Source organism: Felis catus, chromosome E1 (assembly GCF_018350175.1).
Source record: "Felis catus isolate Fca126 chromosome E1, F.catus_Fca126_mat1.0, whole genome shotgun sequence".
In the NCBI taxonomy this organism is placed as follows: Eukaryota; Metazoa; Chordata; class Mammalia; order Carnivora; family Felidae; genus Felis; species Felis catus.
Window position 1 is genome coordinate 26,231,116 of NC_058381.1, and position 25,975 is coordinate 26,257,090.

Genomic DNA, 25,975 nt, shown 5'->3' on the forward strand with positions numbered 1-25,975 from the left:
AATCCAGTCTTTAGTCAGCTTCTGGGTGAAGCCAAATCCTAGGACACCAGCTCCGTGCCTTGGGGAGCTGAGCACAGGCTACTTACAGGCCTTCTAAAAAGCATTTAGTGGATCTTAGCCTGGCTTCCTGAGCTGCTGAGATGAAGTGTAGTAAGGAGTAGGAGAAGGGGAAGGACAGGGTCTTCATCCCCCTCTCAGCCTAGGTTATGAAGACTGTCAAAGTGGCAGCGGGACATTTTTTCCTGGACCCCTTTGTGGATACTGGCCTGGGGGGAAGCCATGTCTGCCTTCTGCTGTTGCCACCTGGAGTGATTACAGGAGAAACAGACTAAGCTCAGGGCACTGGTGCCAGGTCAGCCCCAAGGGCAACCAGGGCTGCCCCATTTTGTGGCAGTTCCTGTAGCAGTTACAAAATGGTGACCTGGAGGGGACAGGATTCTTGGCCTTTCCCCGGGGAGCAGGGGAAGTGAGGCAGCTGATGCCTTCCCTGCTTCAGCTTTAGGCCTATCAGGGGACAGGCTGGGCCAGGAAAGAAGGTGGTGCAGGCTCCAGCTGTGCCCCCAGGCTGGGCAGGGGCTGGTAAGCAGCAGGCAGGATTGTGTTCCTGAGCCCTCTCACTTCCCCCATTCCTGGAGAGGGGGTGGGGTGGACATTTGAAAATGCTTTCAATTGACATCTGAGACAAATTCTTCCACACGGTTTATAAGTCCCTAGACTTGCAGCTAGAACTTCCCTCCTCCCTCCAGGCACGCACACATGCACACATGCGCACTCCACCGTGTACTCAAGTACGTGCCCTTGAGCGTACACATGGCCACATACCTCCCACATCCCTGGCCCATTGCAGTGCTCTCCCGGGCCTTGCCTCCTGCAAGAGAGAGGGTGAACAGGCTGGGGCTGGGCCAGGGGTGGAACTGAACCTTCCACCTCAGGGTCCTGGCCTGGGCTTGCTGTAGGTTCTGCCTGCTTGTAAAGGCCTTGATCCCTTCTGGAAACCCTGGTAAACTGGTACCCATGTTGACAAAACGGGGGTCTGAGGTGTCTAGGACAGCTTCTCTTGAGGTTCCCCTTATGGTCTCTTAGTGAGGCTTTCCTTCAATGGACTGGTTGGGAACTTTCCCAACTCAGGGGATTTGGTTCCTGATGTTCTTAGTGTCTTCAGTTAGGTTTGGATCCTGCCTCTCTCTTGGGGAAACATCTTTGTGGGAGATCAGCTAGGAGGGGGTGGGGGTGTCTGAGGAGGATTGTGGTAAAGTTCTGTCTGCTCCCTCTGGAGAAGTCCAGTGTCAGGGACTTGATGACTAAGGGGCAGAACTCTGCCCCTGCAGGTATGTGTATATGCTATTGTACCTGTGTGTGTGTTGAGGGGTCTGGGGAAGCCTGTCTCTAGAATATTCACTGAGCCTCAGGGTCCTGGATAGTCTTAGCATGAGCTGTAGAAACTGGAAAACTTCCTGGTTTTTTGGTGAGTCCTTTTTCACAGAGGTAAGTCATCCACTGGTTTGAGGAGGGAGGAATGCAGTGGGCGTCAGTGGTAATAGTCACAAATGGACTCAGTTAATCCACAGACCAACCTATGAGATAGGTAGTAATATCCCCATTTTAGAGATAAGGAAACCAAGGCACAGAGAATGAGATCCAAGCAAGTTGCCTAATGCCTCAAAACTTGTCAGGCGTGGGCCAGGCTGGTGGACCATGGCAGAGTGGTTCTAGAATCCATGCTTTTCTCCATGAGGCTCCTGAACTGACTTCACCTGGTACCCAGTTAGTATACACAAGCCCAGGCAAGGTCTTCACATGGCTAAACACCTCTGCTAAACACACCAAAAGAATCCAAAGACCTAGCAACACTTTCTTGTTTTTCTGTGAGTTGGTTCCAGGCCTGAGGGTTTCCACAGAGACAAGGCCCAGAGGAGATACCCCATTGATTACAGAAGCAACCGACAGGGCTTTGAAGTCTTTTGCTCTGACCCCCTGTAATGGCAGCCCAGAACTTTAGCTGTGTAGGGACTGGCAAAGGGCAGGAGGGAAATTAAGCAGCCAGGTTGGTGTTGACATCCTCTCTCATGATCCTGGAACTTTCTATGCTTTAGCTGCTTACAACCAGTTGCCCTAAATATTAGGGGATTGTTGGGGAGAGGGAATTGCATTGGGGAAGCCATGTAAACCCTCTTTCTAGGCATGCAGACCAGATGAAGCTACCTGGACCCAGAGAGAACGGCTAGTGCAAACTTTCCCTTGTGTAAGGGGAGGCTGAGGCAAGGTCACACAATTCTGATCAGGGCCGGTGTCTCTTAAGACCTTCTGTTCCCTCCCCCCTGGGTGGCATCTCTCTTGATGCTCTGTCTATGCCTCTGCCTCACACCTTGGCTTCCCCTAGGAGGATGTTTCCCAGCTACAAGGTAAAAGTCACAGGCATGAACCCTAAGACCAAGTACATCCTGCTGATTGACATCGTCCCTGCGGATGACCACCGCTACAAGTTCTGTGACAACAAATGGTAAGAACCTGGGACCCTCACATCACCTGCCTTCTCTGAACTGCTCTGTCCACTCACCACACCCATCTGCACCTGATGTTTGGTCCAGGGACTCAACAGTTAGTTCATATGATTGCCCAGATCCACAGTCTTGGGAGCTGAGCCTGCAGAGGCTGCAGGGTCGGCCAATGTCTGCACACCCACTACAGCTGAAAGTGAGCTGCAGGGTTTGAGTGTTTAGTGGATTTCGAGGCTGTTCTCTCCCTACAGCCATGGGCAAACAAGATTGGTGACTACGCTGTGGGATGACAGATGAACACGAACACTGGATGAATTTAGGCTCTGGTAGTGCTGCACTGGGGAGGAGGATGGGAGCTGTTTGCTTGAGGGACTTTGATATTGGATGGTTAGACATCCAATGACATCTCTCTGCTGCTCTTCCACTTAGTTCCTCATTGTCTGGCTATGAGCCCTCCCTTTAAGCTGTCGATTCAGAGTGAGTGGCAGCTGCCTGATGGTTGGATGATGGGACCCTCTGGCAAGAGGCTGGGGGGAACAAGTGGGCTGTAAGGCAAAACAGGGGCTGGGTAAGTAAACACTAGGCTACTTTTCCTAAGGTCACCTTCTTAGTACCCTGTCTACCCCCAGAGCCCAGAACAGCACTCAAGGAGAAAGAGGGATTGACTGAATTAGTAGCTAGCCAGGATGTGGGCTTCACAGTAGGCTGGTAGTGGGGCCAGCAGAGACCTGGCTGAGGAGGCTGGATTTGGTGACCAGGTCTTGCCAAGGGCCATGTTTCTATTTCTTCTCTCTTTGGGTTGGATTATCATTCAGAGCAGGCTCTGGCTGAGGGGAGGTTTACCAATTAATTTCCTTGGGGGTGAGTACTCTTTTGGGGACAAGCAGTTTGAAAGTTGTCTAGGTCTTCTGAGAAGCTCCCTCCAAATAATATAATTTATAACATTTTAAAGTTGTAACTGTAATACATACACAGAGGTGCCTAAATCGCCCCACAATATATTTGTGATTAGCCCCATTCTTTGAAGTAAATAATCACATTTGTCTGTACCCTCCCTTTCTTTTTCTACTGCAGTAAAATAAAAGAGGTTCATAATTGCTCCTCCTCCTCAGCACTCTCTCCTTTGACCCACACTCCTACTCACAAAGTCCGAAATTGAGAGTATAAGACTAGCAGTGATTTCTTTCCCCCTCAAGTCTGTGGGGATTTGCTCTAACAGGGGACAGGGAATCTGGGCTTTTCCAGACCCCAGAGTAATCAACTGCTGTAATCATCTGTTCTGTTGGCAGGATGGTGGCCGGGAAGGCTGAGCCCGCCATGCCAGGAAGGCTCTATGTCCACCCCGATTCTCCTGCCACCGGGGCCCACTGGATGCGGCAGCTAGTCTCTTTCCAGAAGCTGAAACTCACAAACAACCACCTGGACCCCTTCGGTCATGTAAGAAAGAGACTGCCTGGCCTTGAGAGCCAGTCCTTGAGCAGTGCTGGGGGTGGGCTAGGTAGGGATGGAGCTCTAGAGAATCCACTCTGGGGATCCAGCTCCAGGCTTTGGCACTTGCCGGGCCAGTTGGAGGAAGGAGCCCAGAGTCTGAGTCCCTTTGATGTACATCCTTCCCCTCCCACTTGCTAACTGGGTAACTTTGGGCAAGTTTTTGAGCCTTAGTTTCCTTATCTAGAAACCTTTTGTGGTTTCGAGAATTAACTGAGAGAATATGCATGAGGCACCTTGCACATGGGAGGCTCTAAATATGGCAGCTATGACAAGGACAGTGATGCTGGATCAAATCTTTCAGCTTCAGGTTCCCCAAATTTGGCCTTGCTGGAGCATAAGGCAAGTTAACTTTCTTGGGAAAGAGTCACTATGAGTTCCAAAGCCTCTCTCTGGAGTATGCCGTCTGCCTGGCCTGGCAGCCCCTGCCCTCTGGAAGGGAAGGCCTCACTCTGGCTCGGATGGCAGCTCCTTCCTGGCCTTGCCTCGGACCTGGTTCTTGCCAGAGAGACTCTGAAGCCCCAGGGATGCTGCTGCTGACGCCCCATCCGGGCTGCTGAGGCTCATTCTTTCCCCATCTGATTCTGGCAGGCCCACAAAAAGCGTTTTATGTGGAAATTTTTAGCTCAAGTGTGTGGTAAACTGAAGCCTGAGGACCTGGTATTATCTGCCAGGGCACAGGCCCTGCCCTTATCCATTCCCCATCGGTACCCTGGAAGTACAGGATGGGGTGGGGTGGAGCATGGGTGCGGTAGAGGCTGCTAGATGCAGTTGCCCAGGCCATACATGTAACATTCAGAGTGTGGATGGTGGTAGGGGAAGCAAGGGTGAGGGGTGTGCAGGAATGTGCCTTTTTTTTAATATCTAAATTCTATTTCTGGGGAGTTGTATGCAAATCAGAATTCTGTGAATCATAGTTCCTCATGGAAAATGCCAGCAATGGGTCATTTCTGATTGATTGGTATATAACTGACAGGCAGCTCTTAGTTCTAATTTTCTCAGAGTCTGTTTAGTTTTTTTCTCAGTTGGTGATCTATAAACAAGCAAGTAGGAGAATACTTAATTAATGTAATTAACCCCTGAGTTTTCCATCTTGCGAGCAGCACAGGCTTTCCCATGCAAGGCAGGCTGATGCTGTGGGCGAGGGGTGGCAGAAATGTGCAGCCCCAACCTCTCATGGGGGCAGAGATAAGCCACTGATCTAATGGGAAGGGTTGGCCAAGCACCCACTGCCCTTTTAATCGAGGGGCAGAAGGGCCTTCTGGGTCTTACTGGGCACTATCCTGGCCAAGACTTTGCTCCCAGTTGACCCCTACCTGGCCTCCTCTGCTTGCCCAGGCCATGACACTAACCTGGAAAGGTTAGTGAAAGCCTCTGTGCTGGGAGTTGGGGAGCTTTAGCTGGCGGGCAGGTCTCTGCCCCCAAATGTGCATGTGGACCCCATGGGACAGACCACTGGGGGGAGCACAGAGCTTGGCAAGAGCTAGATGTTTCGGTGAGTGGCCAAAAGTACCCAGGCATCAAAGTTCTGGTGAGAATTTCAGATGCACAGCTTGCTATCATGGTTCCCAACTGCAGGGGTGCCTCAGATGACTCTTCTACCTTTACCCCCACCCCTGCCACCCCAGCAGAAAGTGGCAGGGGTGGGACTCAAGTGGTTGAAAATCTGGGCTTTTTAAAGTGGGAGAGAGGCTTTCATAGCCCAGCAGTAGATTTTCCCAGCCTGGCTTGCCTCCTTGGTGGCTCTACTGGAGTCCATGAAGGGTTTGCAATAATCCTGCATATGGTCTTGAGTCTGAGCAAGTTGGGCTGCTTGATGAGCTAGTGACATGGGGGTTGCCCCTGGCTACACTTGCCGTGCCTGCCAAGAACTCATGTCTCCTTGGCAATAGGGATACTCCTGACACAAATGCAGCTTTCTCCAGAGGATTGGGATGCAGAGCATCTTCCTTCTCCCCATTCCCGCACCTACCCAGCACAGGCAGCTTATTGGTCATAGCACCCTGCATACAGTGGCAGGACTCAGGGATGATGTGATTGTTTCAGGGGCTGGGAGTAAAGGAGCCGTGCTTGAACCCACACCTTCTCTTCCCAGTCCAGCATTTCTTTTGGCTTGTCCACCTGTCTTTCTGCACCCAAGGCTTGAGCTGGCATATCTTCAGCTATTTGGAGCATCACTGGAGAGGGAACAGCTTCTGATCGTGCAGGCGAGGGCTGTGGAGATGAGCTAAATATTCCTAGATAAGCCACGTGGACCATGGCTTTCTGCTCATTGGCCTGCACCAGTGGGAGTGCTGAGCCCTTCATCACCCTGTTTGGCTTCTCAGTGCAGGCACCTGGGAAAGAGCCATCTCATATACTATGAATTTGCCCCAAACAAGCCCTTCATTTTGTGCTGCTCTCCTCCAGTTTCAGTTTTCCCTAAAATCTCCTAGGTGTTGAGGACCTTTCTCAGCCAAATGAGCTTTGGACTTTTCCCTCAGGTCTCATAGTATCTCAGGGATTTTAACTGAGATTTTGCAGCCTAGGTTCCCGGGGAGAGCTTGGGCTTGGCAGCCTGTCCTACATACAGGGAACAGGGACCCCTCAGACCACATGGCCACATGTTTTGGCACAGGGTTCTGACTAGAAAACTCTTTGTGGGCTTTTGCTGTAGTCAAGGAAGGCCTCTGTTCCTTCCTGGGGCAGGTTCAGGGATGATGACCGGTTTCTGGGAGTAAGCGCAAGCAGGGACAGAAAGGATCCTGGGGACTGGGGGCTAGGACTGAGCTGCTGCCTTAGGGCCCGATTCAGTTCCACTTCTGTTCTGCTGGCTGTAGAGACTGCCTGTCCCTTGCTGCCTACCTGCCATCCCCTTCCATCCACAGCAGGGTCCTGGGCCAGGTAACCATGAAATGGAAAGAGAAGCTGCTTCAGAAAGTTGAGGCAGGCTTCACTGAGACAGGGCCTGCATCCTGCAGCAGCACATGGAGATGGCTGGGACTTACTTTTCTCCTGATCTGGAGGCAGGGAGCCGATGGCTGCAGTGGTGTGTGTGTGTGTGTGTGTGTGTGTGTGTGTGTGTGTGTGTGTTGTGTGTGTGACAGAGAGAGAGAGAGAGAGAGAGAGAGAGAGAGAGAGAGAGAAGGAATGGCCTTCACCACCTCTTATGTCCCAGGACTCCCAGATTGCTGAGGAGGAAGACCAGCAAATGATTTCTGACACAGAAAGTCTAATGGTTCCAGAGGCCGAGTTAGCTCCAGGCTGGGGTGTGGGCTGCAGCTTCTTGGTCACAAAGTGGCACATGCACTTGTCCCCTCTGTATGCTACTTTCTCCTCTGGCCACATGGCTCTTCACCTAGTTAGTTACTCCTGAGCCTTGGGATCCAAGCTCAAATGCCACCTCTTCAGAGAGATGGTTCAGGGTCCCCACTCTGGCTCTCAGAGTGCCACGCACCTTTCTGTCCTAGTACTTACCACACTAAGAGTTTTATACTTATTTATCAAGTTTATTTCTGCGTAGGAAATACAGTCACATGGCTTAAAAATCAATCAATGAATGAATAAAAATGTCTGTAATGAACCATTTTTCTCCTCTTGGCTCCCTATCCGCCCAGTTTCTTTCAATCCCTGCCACCCATAACCATTGTTCCTAATTTCTTTGTGGCATTTCTTTTTGCATATACAAGCAAAATACAGAATCTCAAATCCTTTCTTTTGTACACAAAAGGTAGCATACTATAAACACTTTTTGCACCTTGCGTTGTAAACAGTATAAAATGGAGATCATTCCGTTCATATAGAGCTTCCTTTTTCCTTTTTTTAACAGCTGCATAGAATTTCAGTGCGCATTTCTTTCATAAATTATGTAGCCAGCCCTTACTGAAGAAATTAAGATGCCTATTTTTGCTCTTTTATCTACGTATCTTTAAATTTTCTTATGTTTATTATTTATTTTAGAGAGGTAGAGAGACAAAGTGCAATCGGGGAAGTGGCAGAGAGAGAGAGGGAGACACAGAATCTGAAGCAGGTTCCAGGCTCTGAGCTGTCAGCACAGAGCCCTACACAGGGCTCGAACCCACAAATGTCGAGATCATGACCTGAGCCGAAGTCAGATGCTCAACTAACTGAACCACCCAGGCTCCCCTATTTTTGCACTTTTAATTAAATTTCTACATATATCATTTTACACGTGTGTCAAGTATATCTGTGTGATAAGCTGCTTGGTCAGAAGGTATTTGGATTTGTAATTCATAGTTTCACCCTCCATCAGGGTTTTAACTGATGTATAATTCCCACCATTGCTGTAGCCTCACCAACAGGGTGGGAGAGCAAAGTTTTAGACTTTTGCCAGTCTGATGGGTAAAATATAGATACTGGTTATAGTTTCAATTTGTATTTCCTTTATTATGACTAAGGTCAGGCATCTTTTTTCCCTTTCTGTGAACGTCTGTCTCTATCCTTTGCTCATTTTTTCTCTCAGATTTTTGAACATTTATTAATTCTAGAAGGTTTTATAAATTAGGAGAATTTAGCTTTTATATGTGTTAGGAGTTGCTCGGATGTTTCCCCAGTTTGTCATTTGCCTTTTGATTTTACCTATAGTGGTGTTCCCACACAGAAGTTTTTGACTGAATGTATTGCTCTATCCTTATGGATTCTGGATTTTGACTAGTTTAAAGCCCTTATCCACTCTGTACTTGTAAGGAAAATTTCTTGTGTTTTCTTCTAGTATTTTATGGATTTATTTTTACATTTAAACCATTGATCCTTTTGGAATTTTTTCTGGCATTCGATATGAGGTGTGAATCCAACTTTTCTTTTTTTCTAAAGAGCCATCCAGTTGTCCCGACACCAGCAATTGACTGTTTCTCTTTCCTACTTGGCTTAGGATGCCTTATTTCTGTGCACTAAATCCCCATATGAATTTGTGTCTGTTCATGTGCCAGTGCCTTAACTGTTGAGACTTCATGATAGGTTTTAGTGTCTGGCAGAGCTGGTCTCCCACTGCTGGTTTTTTTTTTTTTTTTTTCAGCGTTTTCTTGGCTAGTCTTATCTATTTTTTTCATATGAACTTTAGAATCGGCTTATATTGTTGAGAAACTTATTTGTATTTTTATTAGAATTGCTTGAAATTATAATTTTACTTAGGGAGGATTAATAGGAATACCCTTCTCTTGGTTGAAGTCTTCTTTTTTGTCTTTCCAAAGTATATTCAAGTTTTCTTCATAAGGTCCCACACATTTTCTGTTAGGTATTTCATCTTGTTCATTACTATTATAAATGCAGTCTTCCTTCCAGTACATTTTCTCACTACTTACTTTTGCTTGGTTTTTGGATTACTGTGTGACTTCCCCACCAGATAGGAAACCATAAGGTTTTTGTTTGCTTGCTTGCTTGCTTTTGGTTTATTTATTTATTTATTTATTAAAAAAAAATTTTTTTTAGTGTTTGTTTATTTTTGAAAGAGTGAGACAGAGCATGAGCGGGGTAGAGGCAGAGAGAGAGGGAGACAGAATCCGAAGCAGGCTCCAGGCTCTGAGCTGTCAGCACAGAGCCCAACAGGGGCCTGGAACCCACAAACCATGAGATCATGATTGGAGCAGAAGTCAGATGCTTAACCGACTGAGCCACCTAGGCACCCCAGAAACCATAAGGTTAAATCACCATTGTATCCTAGTGCCTGTTACTGTGTCTGGAACAGTGGATGCTGGTAAGCAGTAAGCGAATGAGTGAACCGGCTGAAGGGGGTAGTATTTGGTGTTTAGACAGAGAAGGCATGTCCTCCACCAGGGGCTGACATCCCTCCAAAGCTTATGCTGTCAACTTGTCAGTAGGGACTCAGAGCTACTTTTCCTCTTTTCCTCTTTTTCTCCCACATTTGCTGAGCCCTGACAATGTGCCGAGCCCTTGCTGGATGTGTTGGGAGATACAGATGCCCCATACACTCCAGATCAGGCCTGGTACCCCTGGCCAGGTACACATATGAGCTCAGGCTCAGAAATTAGTATCAATTCTAGCTCTGCCTCCCACTGGCTGTCTGAGGTTGGGAAAATTCCTTCACCTCCCTGAGCCACAGTCAGTGGGTCTAATAATAATGCCTACTTTACAGAGATGTCGTAAAGAGTAATTACATGATGTGTGTAGGTTCCTCGGCACAGGGCCTGGCACCTAGGCTATGCTCCATAAACACTGGCTGCTAGCGCAGAGACTGTGGGAGAAGGCAGAGGGTTTCTGGAACCCTGAGCTGCTGCCCTGGGAGTGAGACCTAAGGCATATCAGTTGGCTAACTCAGTTCTAGTTTAGATATTCTTTCAGCCAATCACTTACCTTTCTGGGTCTCCGCTTTTTTTCTTCTTTAAAAAAGATGTTTTTTTAACATGTATTCAGTTTTGAGAGACAGAGCTCTCTCAGAGAGAGAGGTAGACACAATCCGAAGCAGGCTCCAAGCTCTGAGCTGTCAACACAGAGCCCGATGTGGAGCTCAAACCTACAAACTGTGAGATCACGACCTGAGCCGAAGTTGGACGCTTAACTTACTGAGCCACCCAGGTGCTCCTCTTCTTTTTATGCAAGCTGTAGATCCTGTCTCTGTCCTTCCCTCTTTGCAGGACTGGAGAGTGTAAGAAGGAGGATGGAGAAGGTAGTCTTAGAAAGTAAAACTATGATGCAGGGGAAAATCTGGTTTTAATAGATGACAAAATGGACATTAGCCACACTTGTATGGCTAGCATTCAGATACACTGCATTCTGTGATGGACAATAGGGCCTGGTGAGTCCTCATCTCGTACGGTGTTTGGTTGACACTTTGTTATTCGTTACTGAGTATGTTGTTGAGAGCAGTGTGTGCTCTCTCGAAAGTCGTCTGGAATCTTCTCAGGATTCTGTCTCCAACCAGCTATGTGTTCTTGGGCAAGTCACGTTCCCACTACAAGCCTCCTGTTCCTCATCTGTAAATTAGGAGGTTGGACTAGAATGATTTCTAAGGTCTGCCTCTCCATGCCCTAATGTTCTGTGATTCTAATGCAGATAAATCTGGACCTCATTGGCCAAGCACGCTATGGAGATCTCTCGAGGAGATGGATGTTTGGCACTATCACAGTTGTTAAAATAGAACAGGCTTCTGAATTGTAGCCAGAACGTAATGAATCCCATTTCTGTAAAACAATAACGGGACCAGTCATGTAGTGGGGTTTGTGGATGTGGCTGGTCCATTTGGCCCAGCATCCTCTGCCACAAATATAAATGTGAGACTCTGGCAAAAGAGATTAATGTGGCGCCTGGGGAACTTCCGAGTAAAGCCAGGTGTGAGTCACGGAGTTGGTTTCGCATTCTCCTGGGCTGTTGGGGCTGAGGCTCCACTTTATATTTGCACTGGTTCAATGAGGGGACTTTCTTCCAGACACCTGTCCAGGTTCCAGACTGTCCAAGTTAGAAGGGGTGTTTGGGACCACTTCTTAGTCGAAGACCTCACTTTATAGATAGGGACTGGAGGGGAAGAGCTTGCTCAAGACTTATCACTGGTGAACAGAAATCCATAGAAGCTTCTGGACCCTTCTTGACTTCTCTGTGTCTGGGATTGCACTCCCCTAGTGGCTCCTTCATGCCCCCTGCAGGCAGTTTCTCTCTTCCCAGTTTTCCCTGCCAGCCAGTCTGGTTCCCTCCCCTAAAAGGTGTGTTTGGCAATCTCTCCACGTCGGTCAATAGGGGATCTTGTCTGATAGGCTAAGGAGTTTGGCTTTTAACCCAAGGGGCAAGAGGGAACCATCAAAGGTGGCATTATAGATATAAGACATATATTGAGCTCTAAATGCTGGCAGGAACTGGGGGAGGGGAACATGGGAGGCAAGAGGAGAAACTACAAAATGTGCCGCTCTCAAGCAGTGTGCAGTGTTCCTGGGTGAACTGGAAGGTTCTAATCAGGGGAGTGACCTGATCTGATGCGTGGCATGTGAAGATGGAGAGGAAATAGATGTAGACAGGGAAGAGGTGGTCCCAAACCTGGAGAGAGATGGTGGGCCTGAATCAAGGGTGTGTGGGACAATGGAGAGGTTTTTATCCTGCAGATGGAGTCACAGGACTTGGTCATTGACTGGACCTGGAGGTGAGTGACAGTGAGGAGCAGGGGAGTTGATAATACCCAGGACTCTGGCTGGACTAACACAGCCTGTGACTGCCCAGTTGGCAGAGGAGCAGGGTGGATGCTGTCATTGGTCTGAAGGTGTCCTGAAGGAATAGCCCAGCCTCACCATGCAGATGCCTGCATCTGCCTTGGGTCTGTTAGTCTGGTGTCTGTGCTCTCCCCGCACTAGGAGAGCCAGCGTGGCCAGGGAACTGCAGTGTGCAAGTGCTCATGGGGAGGTTGTCTGCACACATGTTTAATCACTGTGTTTCACCTGAAAAATGCCTCAGAGGTTGCCTTGTCTCTAGTGAGCAAAGAAAGACAGGAGAGGAAGGGACAGGGAGCTTGTGATCATGGCCCAAGTCTCCCCAGTCCTGTAACCCTGCCTTGTACTTACTAGTTCCTGTTTTGGGGTAAAGGAGCCTAGAGGTACAAAAGGAGTAAAAGATCTGGCCCTTTCTCTTGAGGGGTTTATAGTTTAATTGAAGGGACAAGAAGAAATAGGAAGCCACTAGGAAGCAACACAACAGCCAGGCAGACAGTGCACAGGGAGGAAGTTTCAGTCAGCATCAGGAGTTCAGAACAGGACCTAGTAATCTGGGAAGGCTTCCCAGAAGAGTTAGGCCTTGAGATGATTGCTCTAGAAGGTGAGAGAGAATGGGAAAGGAAAATTGAGCAGAAGGAACTTCATGTGAAAAGGCCCAGAGGTGGGAATCTGGGGACTTCTGGATGCATCCAGGCCACCTCAGGTATTTAGTTCTGGGAACTTAGGTCCTTTGTGGACTCCTGCAGCTGGGAGCAGTGCAGGTTGACAGAGTAACCCAAAGGGACTGGGAGGTGTTTCCCAAGTTCCAGCCCCTCTCCCCAGCCTCCTAGAAATGGACGTCCATTGAGGTTTCCCAAGGGAGAACTTGTGTTCACCCTGAGTTGTTGTTGTTGTTGTTGTTGTTGTTTTTAATCTGGCTGGCTCCCAGTTGAGCAGTGGGTCCCCAGCTGCAGGACCTGGCTTGAGGTTTGGAGTGCTCTGTACCTGCCCTGAAAGTCCAGAAGTTTATCACTGGGGTTTAGTGGGGCACAACCAGTGCAGAAGGCAGAAAATCAAGCTCCTGCTGGATGAAGTTACCAGGCCAAACTGAGGAGCCCAGGGAAAGCCAGAGGCCACAGCCCAGCTCCTGACCCACCTGCTTCCTCAGCTGAGCCTGCCCTCTGAGCTGTCTCTGTCCCCAGCGTGTGCTGAAAGTGGAGCCTTCCCAGACTAAGACTTCTGCCTTGGTTTTCCATGGAAGAGCCTGGCTCTGGCCTTTCTTTTGGCAGTCTGGTCGCTCAGGGGTTTAATCTTGCAACAAGCTTCAGCATCAGGCCTGTCACTGGGAATGGGGAAAGGTGGGAGCCAGCAGGGCTAGCCCAGGAAGGGGCACTCCTGGAAGGAAAGGAAGGAAAGAAAGGAGGTGAGAGAGTAATGGGGCCAGAGGGCCGGCCTTGCCCAGCCAGGATAGGAGCCAAAGGGTTAACAAAAGCAGCGGTGCTGATAAAATGCCCCAAATTCCTGGTCCTGCCTCCAATGGGGAGGGCGTCTGGCAAATGTCAACGATAAAAAATACATTTTAATGGCACATGATTCAGCCGCTACCGTGGGGCACAGCTGAATGAAGCAGGTTTGGAGCAGCAACTACTGTGTGTTACTCCCGGGGCTGTGGGGCCAAGCCTCCTGGGCTCTTCGTGTCTGGTGGGGTGGCCCTCCTCCCCAGTCCCAGGCATCCCCAAGGGCCAGTAGGTTCCTGGGGCCTCTGGCCTTCTCTGGCATTACTTCTGGAACTTTGCTGTCTCCTACCTCGGCACCTGGAATTCTAGCCCACGATGGAGCTTCTCTCCAGGCTGTGAGGTGTCTTGGGCAGGTCTGAGGGCAGGATGTAGCTGGGTTTCCCCGGCATCCCTTCCACAGGCCTCTGCAAATGTTGAGACAGATGGAAAAGAGTCAGAGTGGGACTCTTTCCTCCGCTCCTCCGCCATTCTGCACACCCAGTCAGGTATCTATAAGAAAGGCCAGTCACATGATGGGGAGTGGGGAGGAGCAGGAGAGGTGGGAGAAGAATGAGAGGATCTGGGTAAAGAGTCAATTGAAGCAGGAAACCTGAGGGGTAAGTTATATATTAGGATTCCATTTTACAAATATGAAAGCTAGGGCTCAGATAAGTCCAGTGATTTGCCTGAGGTCACATGGCAAGTCAGTGGCACCCTGGGACTTTGCCTACGGCTTGGGATTCCACCTGCTACAATATACTGAGGTCAGTTGAGCTTTTAAATGTTTGGTTCTCCATTACTGCAGTAAAACAATCTGTGCCATTAGGAAGGCCAGGTTTTGGTTCCAGAGCAGAGAGGCTGAGTGGGGACCATGGGGGCTGAACTGGCGCTCCGGGACCTGGTTCTTCACTTGGGAGCATTAGCACCTTTCTGGCCGTAGTCAGGCCCTGGAGCCTGGGCTTTTAGGAGAATGCAAGCCAGCCCAAGGCCAGCTGACTGAGACCAGGGTGGAGACCTGGAGCTCAGAAAGAGACACTTCTCTTCCAGATCATCCTCAATTCCATGCACAAGTACCAGCCACGGCTACACATCGTGAAGGCTGATGAGAACAATGCTTTTGGCTCCAAAAACACAGCCTTCTGCACCCATGTGTTCCCAGAGACTTCCTTCATCTCTGTGACCTCCTACCAGAATCACAAGGTACGGCCATCCCCATAGCCCCCACTGCTGATGCTGCCTGGCATTTCTGTGCTACTACAGAAAGGCAGGAAGTGACGTCCCCATGCAGTGCGGCTGAGACGCCCCAGACACCTATATTGTTCCTCAGAGCAGTGAGAAATTGGATGATGAGCAGGAAAGTAGACCAGACCCCTAAATCTTCAGTGCAAAGTAATTATGGAGAATGGACCAAGTTGGCAACTGTAGAAGCCAAGAGCATGGATCTTGCCCTGTGGCTTGAGTGTTAGTTAGCCATTTTGTTCTACAAACTTCTTCTCCCTGGTGGGATTTAAAAGTTGATTCTGGCCTGTCAAGGAAGGGGAGAGAATGGGGAAAGGAGCCCAGGGTACTGTCAGCTGTAGAAGAGCCAGGACTGAGCCTTCTGGAGGCCATTCCCAGGCTGCAGTCAGAGAGGTCCGCCTCCCACCCTACACCCCCTTCCATAGCCTGACCGTCCCAAACTGCCTCCAGACCCCTGCATGGGCTGCTGTCCCCTGTCTCTCTGCCTTTGCCCATGCTACCCTTCTTGGGGCATCATGCATATTGGGACTGGCGAGGTGGGCTTGGGGATACTGGGGAAGGGCCATAGGCTGTGGCAAATTTTAGGCAGAACATTGACAGATTTGTACGGTCACTTGGAAGCTGAGGTGGCAGTTGTACTGGACAAGGGTGACGCAGATGGGAAGCTGTTCCAGGCACAGTGGGACAGGAGGACAGGAGACAGAATCAGAAGGTCTGCAGTTAGTAGAATGGATGAAAGCTAGCAAGGAGCCAGATGTGAACAGTGAGGCCAAGGAGGACCCAGCAAGACTGCAGCTGGTCTTGGGCTTGGGTGTGCAACTTACCCAGGCTCTGAATGTCTGAATGTGCCTGGGGCAGTGGGGGAGGGCCCAAAGCCAGTCCAGCCCTCTACCCCAGCAACTCTGTGTGTCCTCTCCTGACAGATCACACAGCTGAAAATTGAGAACAACCCTTTTGCCAAGGGATTCCGGGGCAGTGACGACAGCGACCTGCGTGTGGCCCGACTACAGAGGTGGGGCTGCCAGGCCTGGGGGTAGGGAGGGCAGGCCGGCTGGGTTCAGGCACACAGACCTGGTAACCCTCAAAGTATCTTTACTCTCTTCCTGTCTCCCTCTGACTGTCCTCCCACACCTCCAGCAAAGAATATCCTGTGATCTCAAAAAGCATCATGAGACAGAGGCTTGTCTCCACCCAGCTCTCAGCCAAGCCTGATGTCAGCCCCCTGCATGGTGCCCACCAGGCGCTCCAGCACTACCAGTATGAGAATGGTGCTCACATGCAGTTTGCTGCGGCCGAGCCACAGGACCTTCCCCTCAACACCTTCCCAGCCCAGAGGGACTCCAGTCTCTTCTATCACTGCCTGAAAAGACGAGGTAGTTCTCTCCAAGTCTGGAAGCCCTAGAGGGTCAGAGGAGGGATAAAGCTCTTCCTACAAACACTTTCCACGAATGCATGCGTACACACACACACACACACACACACACACACACACACCTGGTTATTGTGTGGCCTGGGAGAATAAGCCTGAAAGGTTAGGGACCATGGTCAGGCCCCGTGCAGGAATATTGATTCTTGATTTAAAATCTTTTTTATGTTTATTTATTTTTGAGACAGAGAGAAACAGAGCATGAGCTGGGGCGGGGCAGAGAGAGAGAGGGAGACACAGAATCTGAAGCAGGCTCCAGGCTCCGAGCTGTCCCGAGCTGTCAGCACAGAGCCCAAAGCAAACAAGCTGCGAAATCATGACCTGAGCCGAAGTCAGGCGTTTAACCAACTGAGCCACCCACTGCCCCAATTCTTGATTTTAATGTAGACTTCAGCATCCTCAGAGACAGCTTGTGGTCTTGGTGTCCCCAGACACTGGTACCCCTCCCCCGTTTCAGATGTTGCTTTATAGCCACTGCTTTCAGAGCCTCCACGGGATGGGCAGATCACACAAAGTCAGCTGGACTTCATCTCTAAGCATGGGAGGAGGCTGAAGCATCCTAGTCCAGAGATTTTGAGATTGAGGCTGTCATTTATCAAAGCAACTTCAATCCTAAAACAAGGATGACCCAGAGTCATGAGAATGGAAAGGCTTCTTGAGAATGGAAATAAACTACTGTGGATGTAGATTGGGAGCCAGGAAGACAAGCAAAAGAAATGTTTTCTTCTTCTTTTGGAGAAGAAGAGCCCTGAGCTGGGAACTGGCACATCTGAGCTCTGGTAGCAGTTCTCAGTTTCTCCATATATAAAATACAGATGATTGGTGTTTACACCAGAAGAACCCTCAGGGACCCTGAGATTCTCTTGGGAATGGGTTTTAGGGACTTTTGCTTACAATCCAGAATGTTCTCTCTAGCTCCTAGGGAGCAGCTGGTAGAGTTCTGAGTATCTGCTACTCTAGTCCTGTTAGAATGAATGGCCTAGAGCAGGGGTTAGCAAACTGTGGCCCTTGATCCAAATCCGGACTATTGTCTGTTTTTGTTCAACCTGTGAGCCATAAAAAATGGTTTTACATTTTTTTAGTAGTTGAAAGAAGTCAAAGGATGACTATTTCATGATATGTGAACATTATATGAAATTCAAACTTTAATATCCATAAATAAAGTTTTATGGGAACACAGACATATGCATTTGCTCAACTACTGTCCATGGCCACCTTCGTGTGATAACAGCAGGGTCAAATAGCTGCAAAAGATTCTGTTACAGCCCACAGAGCCTAAAATGTCTACTATCTGGCCCTTTACAGAGAAAGTTTGCTCACTCCTGACCTAGAGTCACTGGGCCACTTCGCAGGTCCAAGAGCTTAGTGCTCTTGAGAGGAAAGAAGAATTTGGAGAGAAGAGAGAAAGGAGGGATGAGTAAGGGTGAGAGAGCTGGATGAAAAGAGAGGCAAGTTTCTCCTCTTCAGGGAAGATGCTTCCAGAGGGGCAGAGTGGAGAGATGAGTGCAGGCCTTCAAACTCAGTCCACTCATCCCCCAGGCCACCCTGCCCTGTGCATACACACAGCTCCCAGAATGAATCCCTAGAGAAAACAGAAGGAGGGAGGCCAAGTTAAGCCTTTGGACAAGTGTTCTTAAATTTGTTTAGTGGTCTTTTGCCCAAGTCTTCAGGCCTGGGTCATCCCTGGGTCCCACGGGAGGATGTGACACTCCAGAGAGTCAAGCCGTCATGGTTGAGGAGGTTGAAAGACATGCAAAAATGGTTTGGGGCAGCTGATGTCATCTTTCCCCAAAGAGAGTATCAGTTTAGCCTTAAAAGTAGAAGTCACCTTTTACTTATTATCAACTCCATTTCTTAATTTTGTAAATACTGTTGTGTTGGAATCTGTATAATAACAATCTGCCAGGATTTCTTTGAACATATGTAGTGTTTACTTCTTTTTCTAAAAGTAATAGGAACGTGCCTGCGAGTAGCTTTGGCTTACTAAGGCCTTCCTGGGAGCTGAGGATTAAGGCAGAAACATTGTGGCTTTAATTTTCTGGCTAATTCAGACAGATGTGGCCTCTGGGCCTGGTTTGGCCTGGCAATTGCCTCCACTTTCCTTGGCCAGGGTGGGCCTAGCCTAAGAATGCTAATGCACATTAAGGCCTCTTACCATCCCCGAGAGTCAGGGTGGCAAAGGATGAAAGCTATATGCCGCCTGGCTAACCACATCATTCAATGTCCACTGATGTGGTATCCCCTGTGGCCTTTGAGCAGTGTCCATAATCTGACCATTTCTTGGCTGCCACCACCTCATAAAAGCTGTTGCTGATTAAAATGGTTCTGGGAGTACCATGGCAACATGGGGCAGGGCAAGCCCTGAATGGCAAGGGTAGGCTGTCTTGGCATCCACAAGGGGTGTTCTGGGCCCTGGGTTGGTAGAAATGGCCCTTCCTGAAGGTTTCTTTGTCTTCCAGCAGACAGTGCCCGCCACCTGGACCTGCCCTGCAAGCGATCCTATCTGGAGGCTCCCCCTGCAGTGGGGGAGGATCATTACTTCCGCTCTCCCCCTCCCTATGACCAACAGATGCTGAGCCCCTCCTACTGCAGTGAGGTGACCCCAAGAGAAGCCTGTATGTACTCAGGTTCAGGGCCCGAGATTGCTGGGGTGTCTGGTGTGGACGACTTGCCCCCACCCGCACTGAGCTGTAACATGTGGACATCGGTCTCACCGTACACAAGCTACAGCGTTCAGACGATGGAGACTGTGCCTTACCAATCCTTCCCCACACACTTCACCGCCACCACTATGATGCCTCGGCTGCCTACTATCTCTGCTCAGAGCTCCCAGCCACCGGGAAACACCCACTTCAGCGTCTACAATCAGCTCTCACAGTCTCAGGTCCGGGAGCGGGGGCCCGCCGCCTCTTTCCCCAGGGAGCGAGGCCTCCCTGCAGTGTGCGAGAGGAAGCCACCCTCTCCACACTTGAATGCTGCCAATGAGTTTCTCTACTCTCAAAGCTTCTCCTTGTCCCGGGAGGCTTCCTTACAATACCATTCAGGAATGGGAACTGTAGAGAACTGGACTGACGGATGACTCCCATGTTTCTCGACAGCCCCAGGACCATGTTCATCCAGTGTTAACCTCTGTGGGTGGCCTGCACTACCAAGAAACACAGGAAGGTATTTCAGAGGGTGTGATGTATGTGTATGTGTGTGTGTGTGTGTGTGTGTGTGTGTTTGTACATGCGTACATTTGGAGAGCATCTATCTTCTGATATACAATTGAGGCCATGACAAAAAAAAAAAAAACTACAATTATCTAAGAAGCGATTTTGGCTGCAGGACCTGGGTCCACTGTTATCTCACATGTCTTGACATGTGCATGGATGGGATGGGAGTAGAGAGTTCATGCGAGTTATTTAGAGATTTGGGTAATATAATCTTTGATTTACTCAGGGGCCAGGTGGTGCAGTCTCTCTCATAGGGAAAGTTGGGGGAAGATTCTCATTGCTGGGGTGGGAGGGCTCTGTGCACATCTTAGAGCTCCTGGCCTTCTGTTAGCAAAGAAGCTGAAAATCTTGTTTGGGGGACAGGAGGCCCACTCTCTTGGCTTCTGGAGTTTCTGTGAGACTACCTGAGACGTGCACTCAGCTAAGCCACAAAAGCCTGCTCTGAGAGTAGAGCTGACTGCTCAGTTACTGGCCTGGAAATTGATCCCTGGAGTTCTGAGGTCTGAGGGATGATTTTCAGAGAAGGTCATGTGCTAAGTGCTACCTGATGAGTATTAAAAAAGGTTTTTTTTCCTTCAAGAGGAGGGAAAATGCAACCAATAGCATCTCTGTCATCATTCAGGTTTTCTTATACAGTACAAAGCCCTTCCCCTCCGTCCCTGACATATAGTTTCTCACTCTCCGGTGCATAAGACTCGGCCTCTCAGGCACCATCTGCATCCTGTGACTGGCAATTATGAAACACACTTCACCTGGCAACGTCCCCAGGAGGTTACATCGGAGCTGCCGCCAGGCAGAGCCTGTTCTCCCAGAAAATCCTCGCCTCTGGAGCAAGAAAGCCCAACAGAAATAAAAACAAGAATTGAGAAAACATTCATTTCTTCCAGTAAATTCAGCCAGTGAGCTCAGAGAGCAAGGATAATTCTCCAGTGAGGTGAATCGTGTAGTCCCCAGCCCAGCTCTTTAGCATCGAACGTCACCAGACCATCCATGGGGCTGGTATGAACTCTGTAATCAAATTTGGGAAATCACTAAACTCTTTGCATGCTGAATAGCTATTTATATATTATATATATATAAATAAATAAATATATATATATATATCTCACAAATGCAGGCCACATGTCAAATTCAGCTTTGCTTTTTACAAATGAATAAACCTAATAAAATGAACGCTGGAGGGGGTATTTGGAAAGACATCTATTTAAAATTTTATTACACATTTGATGTTAAAAACTAAGAATGGTTTAGATAAAACATATAAATAAATAAATAATAAATATATAAATATATAAATATATAAATAAATATATATATAAACATACACACCACAGATTAAACTTTATTAGAAAGACACATTAGCCAACAGGGGGTATGGAACTTCAAGTGTTTTGTTATATAGCATGGACATTTTATTTTACATATCAGAACATAAAGCCATTTTACAACTGTGAAGTGTGTGGATGCTCTTTACTACTGACTTGTCATTTCTTGGCTCAGCAATGGTCTCATCCTCCCTTTTGCTGGTATTTCTTCTGTGCCTCTGAGCATTTACACTATGGAGCCTCTGAGCCTAGAGTGAAGGAATTTAGGACCAACGGAACAGCTGTATCTTTGATCTCGTGCTACTCTGCAGATGATGGGTCTGGATTTCAGGGTCCACAAAGACCCCAGAAGGGCAAGGCAGGCAGTACACAAGACTCTGTCACATTTCAGTAGTCAGCACACAACCTGGTGGTTTGGAGGAGGTGGTCTTACACGTAGGGAATTCTCGGTGGGATCTGTGCAGCTTCTTCAGATGAAGAACTGAAGAGCAGGTTGGAGTGAGAACCTGAGGCTTTCCAGAGCAGTCAGATGTATGAGCTCATCAGCCACCTGCACCCTAGAGAAAGGATTCAAGGCCTGGCAGAGACCTCTGCATCCTCCTCCTCAACCAGATCCCTAAAGCTTGCTCACAAGATGGAGTGGCAAAAAAGGAGATGAATCCAGTCCACCCTATTAGATTAGAAGAGAAGCTGGTGTCAGGAGGTATGTTGGGGCTCCCTCCTTACAACGCCTTGCCTCTTGCCCCCTCCCCTCATTGTCACCCACCATGTCCACTGCAGGTTGGTCTAGGAAGCCAGGAGAAAAGAAGACAAGGGTAAGGGTGTTCTTTAAATCCATACCTTCATCAGGATGAAGATGAGATTTCCTGCTGGATAAAAAGTCCACCTTGTCTGCTATTTCCCCAGAGTCCTTTCCTGTGGCTTTAGGGCTGCTCTCTGGGTGGACTTCCTCCTGCAGAAGGAAGCCAAGCTCCTTCTTTCCTTGGCTGTTGGCTCCCACCTTGGGCTTTTTGGTCACAGAGAAAAACTTAACTGAACCTGGCTTAGGACACAGAGAAGTGGTGGGTTCATCCTAACTCACACCTGCTCTGTTCTTTTCTTTCTGGGTGGACTGCATTCTGGAACACTCCACACCTTCTAGAACCCCAGGCAGAGGGCTGGGAGCTAGACATGGGTTCCCAGCCTCTCTCCAGATACACAGTTGCCTGAATCCAAGGTAAAGAAAGCTGTCTGTCTCTTATGGGATATTCTGAGTCTAAGCGGCCCATATCTTCCTACCAGCTTTCTGGGAAGCATGAGGTCCTGGGGCTTTCCCACCTGGACATGGCTAGAGAGCAAGGCCTGCAGTGGGATTTGTGGAACTTTCCTGCCCTTCTGAATCAACAAGTCAATAAAAAGGGGGCACATGGGATACCCTGGAACAAAGGGCACCATTCAGTAGCGCCAACAGGTCATACATCATCGGGCCAGAAACCTGCCACATGAAAAGTGTCTGCTTCTACAGTGCCCTGCCTGGGAAGGGGGAGGGGGGAAGATGAATATTCAGCTGTGAGGCCATAGGCAGGCAGCCCCCAAGGCTCTGCTCACCAGCCCAGAGCCAGCCACTTGGTGAAGCTGGGCTAGGCTCTTAGCTGCCGCTCAGCTACCCAATTGCCCTCCAACAACAGAAGAGCCTGGAATAACAAAATGGAGAATGAAAGAGAAGCTGGAGCAGACTGACAAATTGTTAAAAAACCAAACCAACTTCCAGTCTTGGCTGGGCCTCAGGGGGTCAAGAGGCCTCAGCTTGCCCCACTAATGGAGCCTGCTGGAGAAGTAGCAGCCCCAGCCTCGCAGGGTCTTATCTTACAACATAAAATTAAAACCCACTTAAAAGGCCGGAGGGCATGTTAACATTCCCCCTGCTGTCTAATTGAAGTAGTTCCCAGTGCAAAGGATTTCACTTGAAAGATGTCCCCCTCCAAGCCCCAGTTGGCAGGCAGGGCAAGGGAGTGGGGAGGGAGAGACTGTCATTTCAAAAGACCAGCACAAGCTCAGGCAGGAAAAGCCTGGTTCTGTTTGCCTTCCCCACCCAGGCAGCAGGTGGCGACAGCAAAGGTTAGGACAGGCTGGGTTGTTTTGTATTTTTAGAAAATTTTACAAATTCATTAGCAGCTATGTCAGCAGAGGCCAGACTCCCGACAAGAAGCCCTGTAATGATTCAAATATGGCGAGCCCACAGCTAAATCTGGCAGTCCCTGCAGCCCAGAGATTTCTATTACGTCCCCCAGCGACGCCCTGCTCCTATGCAAATATATTACAGGTCTCCCAGGCATACGGAATCAATCAGGGACATCCTGTAAAGGTGATGAACTTGCACTGGCCATCCTGAGTAATGGGAACCAGTCAGCCTGCAGCCGGTTGGGAGTGAAAGCCAAGGTGACAGCTATTAAGCAATTGTGTGCAGAACAAAATGGCAAAGGGGCCGGGTAATCAATTCAATTTCGATGGGCGACCCAAGCAACTGCAGCGTCTGTCGCAGCTGATTAGAGGGGCCTGCTGGAGCTTTCAGTGCGAGCCCATCAGAGATCAGAAACAGGCCTGGGATGAAAAGGGAAAGAACTGTCTCCTGAGAAGCAGGCGATGAAGGACTCTGTTTTATGTGACTGTGTTCTTCCTTCTCTCCTTGAAGAAAGAGTAGAAAAAAAGCAAGCAGTTTGGAGATTAGATAGTTTTCTTTTCAGCCATTTATCATTATGAAGGAAAGTAGACAGGGCAGGGGCAGAAAAATCTCCAGTGGGATTTCTGCAGAGTCTCACTAAGAAGGACCAGGTTTACACTTTGCAGCTCAAACAGCCCCTGCTTATTACCACAGCCTGACGGGGTCTGCAGAGCGTCCAGAGTCTCTCTTCCCTAACGAGTGCAAACAGGTCCCAGCACTCTGAGGATCACAGAAATTCTCCTGCAGAAACCCCAAACCACCAAATTGTATCATTTGCGAAAATGAAAGCCCGAGTTGGAATAATGGGGAGAGGAGGCAAATGGGAAAGGAAAAGATGAGACAGAGTTGTACAAAGTCCCGGCTGGTTAGGCCCCCACTGTGGCCCCCCATTTACCTGGGCCCAGTGCAGGGCAGGAAGGGCCCTGGCTGTGTCTGCCCAAGTTCAGCACTGACCCCAGTCTGACGGTGGATCCTGTCAGCCTGCTTGAAAACTCTAGGCTCGTGTTTGGTTCTCCAGTGCAGAGGAGGCAGAAAAAGAGCACCCCACAGGCACAGAAGCCATGAGAGAGACCAGCTATGGGACTGAGGTGGGAATGAGAGAGGTTTGTGAGCAGATGGCCAGGAAGATGCAGAACCAGGAAGGAGAGGGCTCTCTTGGAGCCCCGGGTGGGAAATAAGCATCTGAGGCAGGGCTGTCAATGAAAGAGGAAGGGCAGATTTAGAAATGAAGAGCCACGGGTGGCCCTGATCAACCCCTCCATAAGAGAATCACAAAATGATAATTAACTTGAGCAAAGCTAACCTCACTAATAATCTGAAATGCAAATTAAGTGAGAAAACATCACTTCTATCCAACAAATTAATAAACATTTAAGAAAAGATGTGGGGAGTACCTCTCAATCATTGCTAGTGGGAACACAGATTGTTATAGTCTCTCTGGAAAAAGCAACTTGGTAACTTGGACAAAGACTCTAAAAGTGTTCATATCCTAAAGAAAATAACCAGAAATGTGGACATAGCTTAATGCTCTATAATGTTCATTATGGTATTATTTTTAATAGCCCAAATTGGCAGAAAGTAAATAATGGTTAAATAAATTATGATATACTCATACTCTGTACTATGATGTAGTCATTGAAAATATATTTACAAAGTGTGTTTAGTGACACGGAGAATTGATTTAATACTAAGTGAAAAAAGAGGACCATAACACTGAGTATGATCTCAAGAATATTTGGGAATGAAAAAAATACATCAGTGCAGCCAAACTACAGATCATTAAATAGCAATCGACAAGAGAATGAAATATATAAATATATAGGTCCATGATATATTATGCGAAAACAATTTTCTAAGCAATAGATATGGTTTCCCATTTGTGTGAAATATAAAGCAAAAAACAAACCTGTGTGTGTGCATATATGTGTGTGCATGGTGTATGTGGGGGAGGGTAGGTGGTTGGGTGGGTGTGGGTGTGTGTGGTAGGGGCTAAGAGAAGACTTAGGAGGAATTTTTTCTGATAGTTCCCCCATACATGCCTGTTTTATTTTCCTTGTTACAATGAGCATGTATTTCTTCTGTAACCAAAAGATTCAATTAAAGAACAAAGAAAAATAACTTGTGATTATAGAAGTGCCTGGAATAAAAGAGAAGAAACTGTGTCCAATGCTATGGCAGTAACCCTGGGAAGTGGCCAGTGCTCCCAGTCAGGTGGACAGAGATTGACCTCTGGGCCCCCTCACATCCCTTGTTTTCCTCCTGATCCTTGGGCTGTCCTTCTTAGACACCTTTTCTTCTGCCCAGTCCTTTAATGCTGCTGTTGCTCAAGGACTGGGGCTTTAGCCTTGTCTTCTCACAAGGTACTCTCCCTGGGTGAGGCCATTTGTTCCCACGGCTCTTTCACCAACATACACTGACAAATCTCCAGTCTAATCTTTCCGTCTCCTGAGATTGTCTCCTGGATGTTTCTGTTTAAGAGATTCAGAATCTCCAACTCCCCCTGTTCAAACCTGAGCCCTCCAAACATCTCCTTGCCTTATATGTTTTGGTAAATGGCCTTGCCAGCCAAAGTCTCATTGCTCAAATCAGAAACCTGGGCTTCAGTTCCCTACCTGCCCAACCCCCAAACACTTGCTAATTTATGCAGGTTCTATGTTCTAAAGACTGCTTACATCTGTATATTTTTTTCTTTCCTTCATTAAGTCTGTGTCCCCCAGAGTGGCAAATCCTTGGGTCTGGGCTGCCTACCCTCTAGTGTTAGCTGTGTGAGGCTGCAGGGCTTTGGGCTGGCAGGAACAGCACTCCAAGGCACTAAAACATTGCTCGTGGGGTGATGGCTGTTCAGACATGTTGAACCAGGGAATTGCCCAGGCAGAAGACAAGAGGCTGTTCAAACGTAGGAGTGCTGCTTTCATTGGTGACTCTGCTTTAGGCTTGGTGTGGTCTGCTTCTTCTGCTCTGG

General features: G+C 48.6%; 1 protein-coding gene and 1 long non-coding RNA gene across 5 annotated transcripts in view; one reads left to right on the forward strand and one right to left on the reverse strand.

The window, feature by feature from the left end:
• Positions 1 to 25,975, forward strand: part of TBX4 (T-box transcription factor 4) — a 41,540-nt gene that overhangs the window by 10,787 nt on the left and 4,778 nt on the right. Inside the window, exons 4-10 of one of the 4 annotated variants that reach the window (XM_023243833.2) lie at positions 2,381 to 2,500; positions 3,788 to 3,935; positions 14,656 to 14,808; positions 15,771 to 15,859; positions 15,985 to 16,220; positions 18,733 to 19,157; positions 19,372 to 19,438. In XM_023243833.2, coding sequence (XP_023099601.2) covers positions 2,381 to 2,500; positions 3,788 to 3,935; positions 14,656 to 14,808; positions 15,771 to 15,859; positions 15,985 to 16,220; positions 18,733 to 19,157; positions 19,372 to 19,438 — 1,238 coding nt within the window. Of the gene's footprint in view, positions 1 to 2,380; positions 2,501 to 3,787; positions 3,936 to 14,655; positions 14,809 to 15,770; positions 15,860 to 15,984; positions 16,221 to 18,732; positions 19,596 to 25,975 lie in introns of those variants that run through there. The other 3 variants (XM_023243832.2, XM_023243831.2, XR_006589499.1) reach the window with 3 other exon arrangements.
• On the reverse strand, positions 20,811 to 22,361 carry LOC111557762. The gene is made up of 2 exons (XR_002738045.2): positions 21,654 to 22,361; positions 20,811 to 21,483 (listed from the first exon to the last, which is right to left on the reverse strand). It is a non-coding gene; the product is annotated as an uncharacterized LOC111557762 (long non-coding RNA).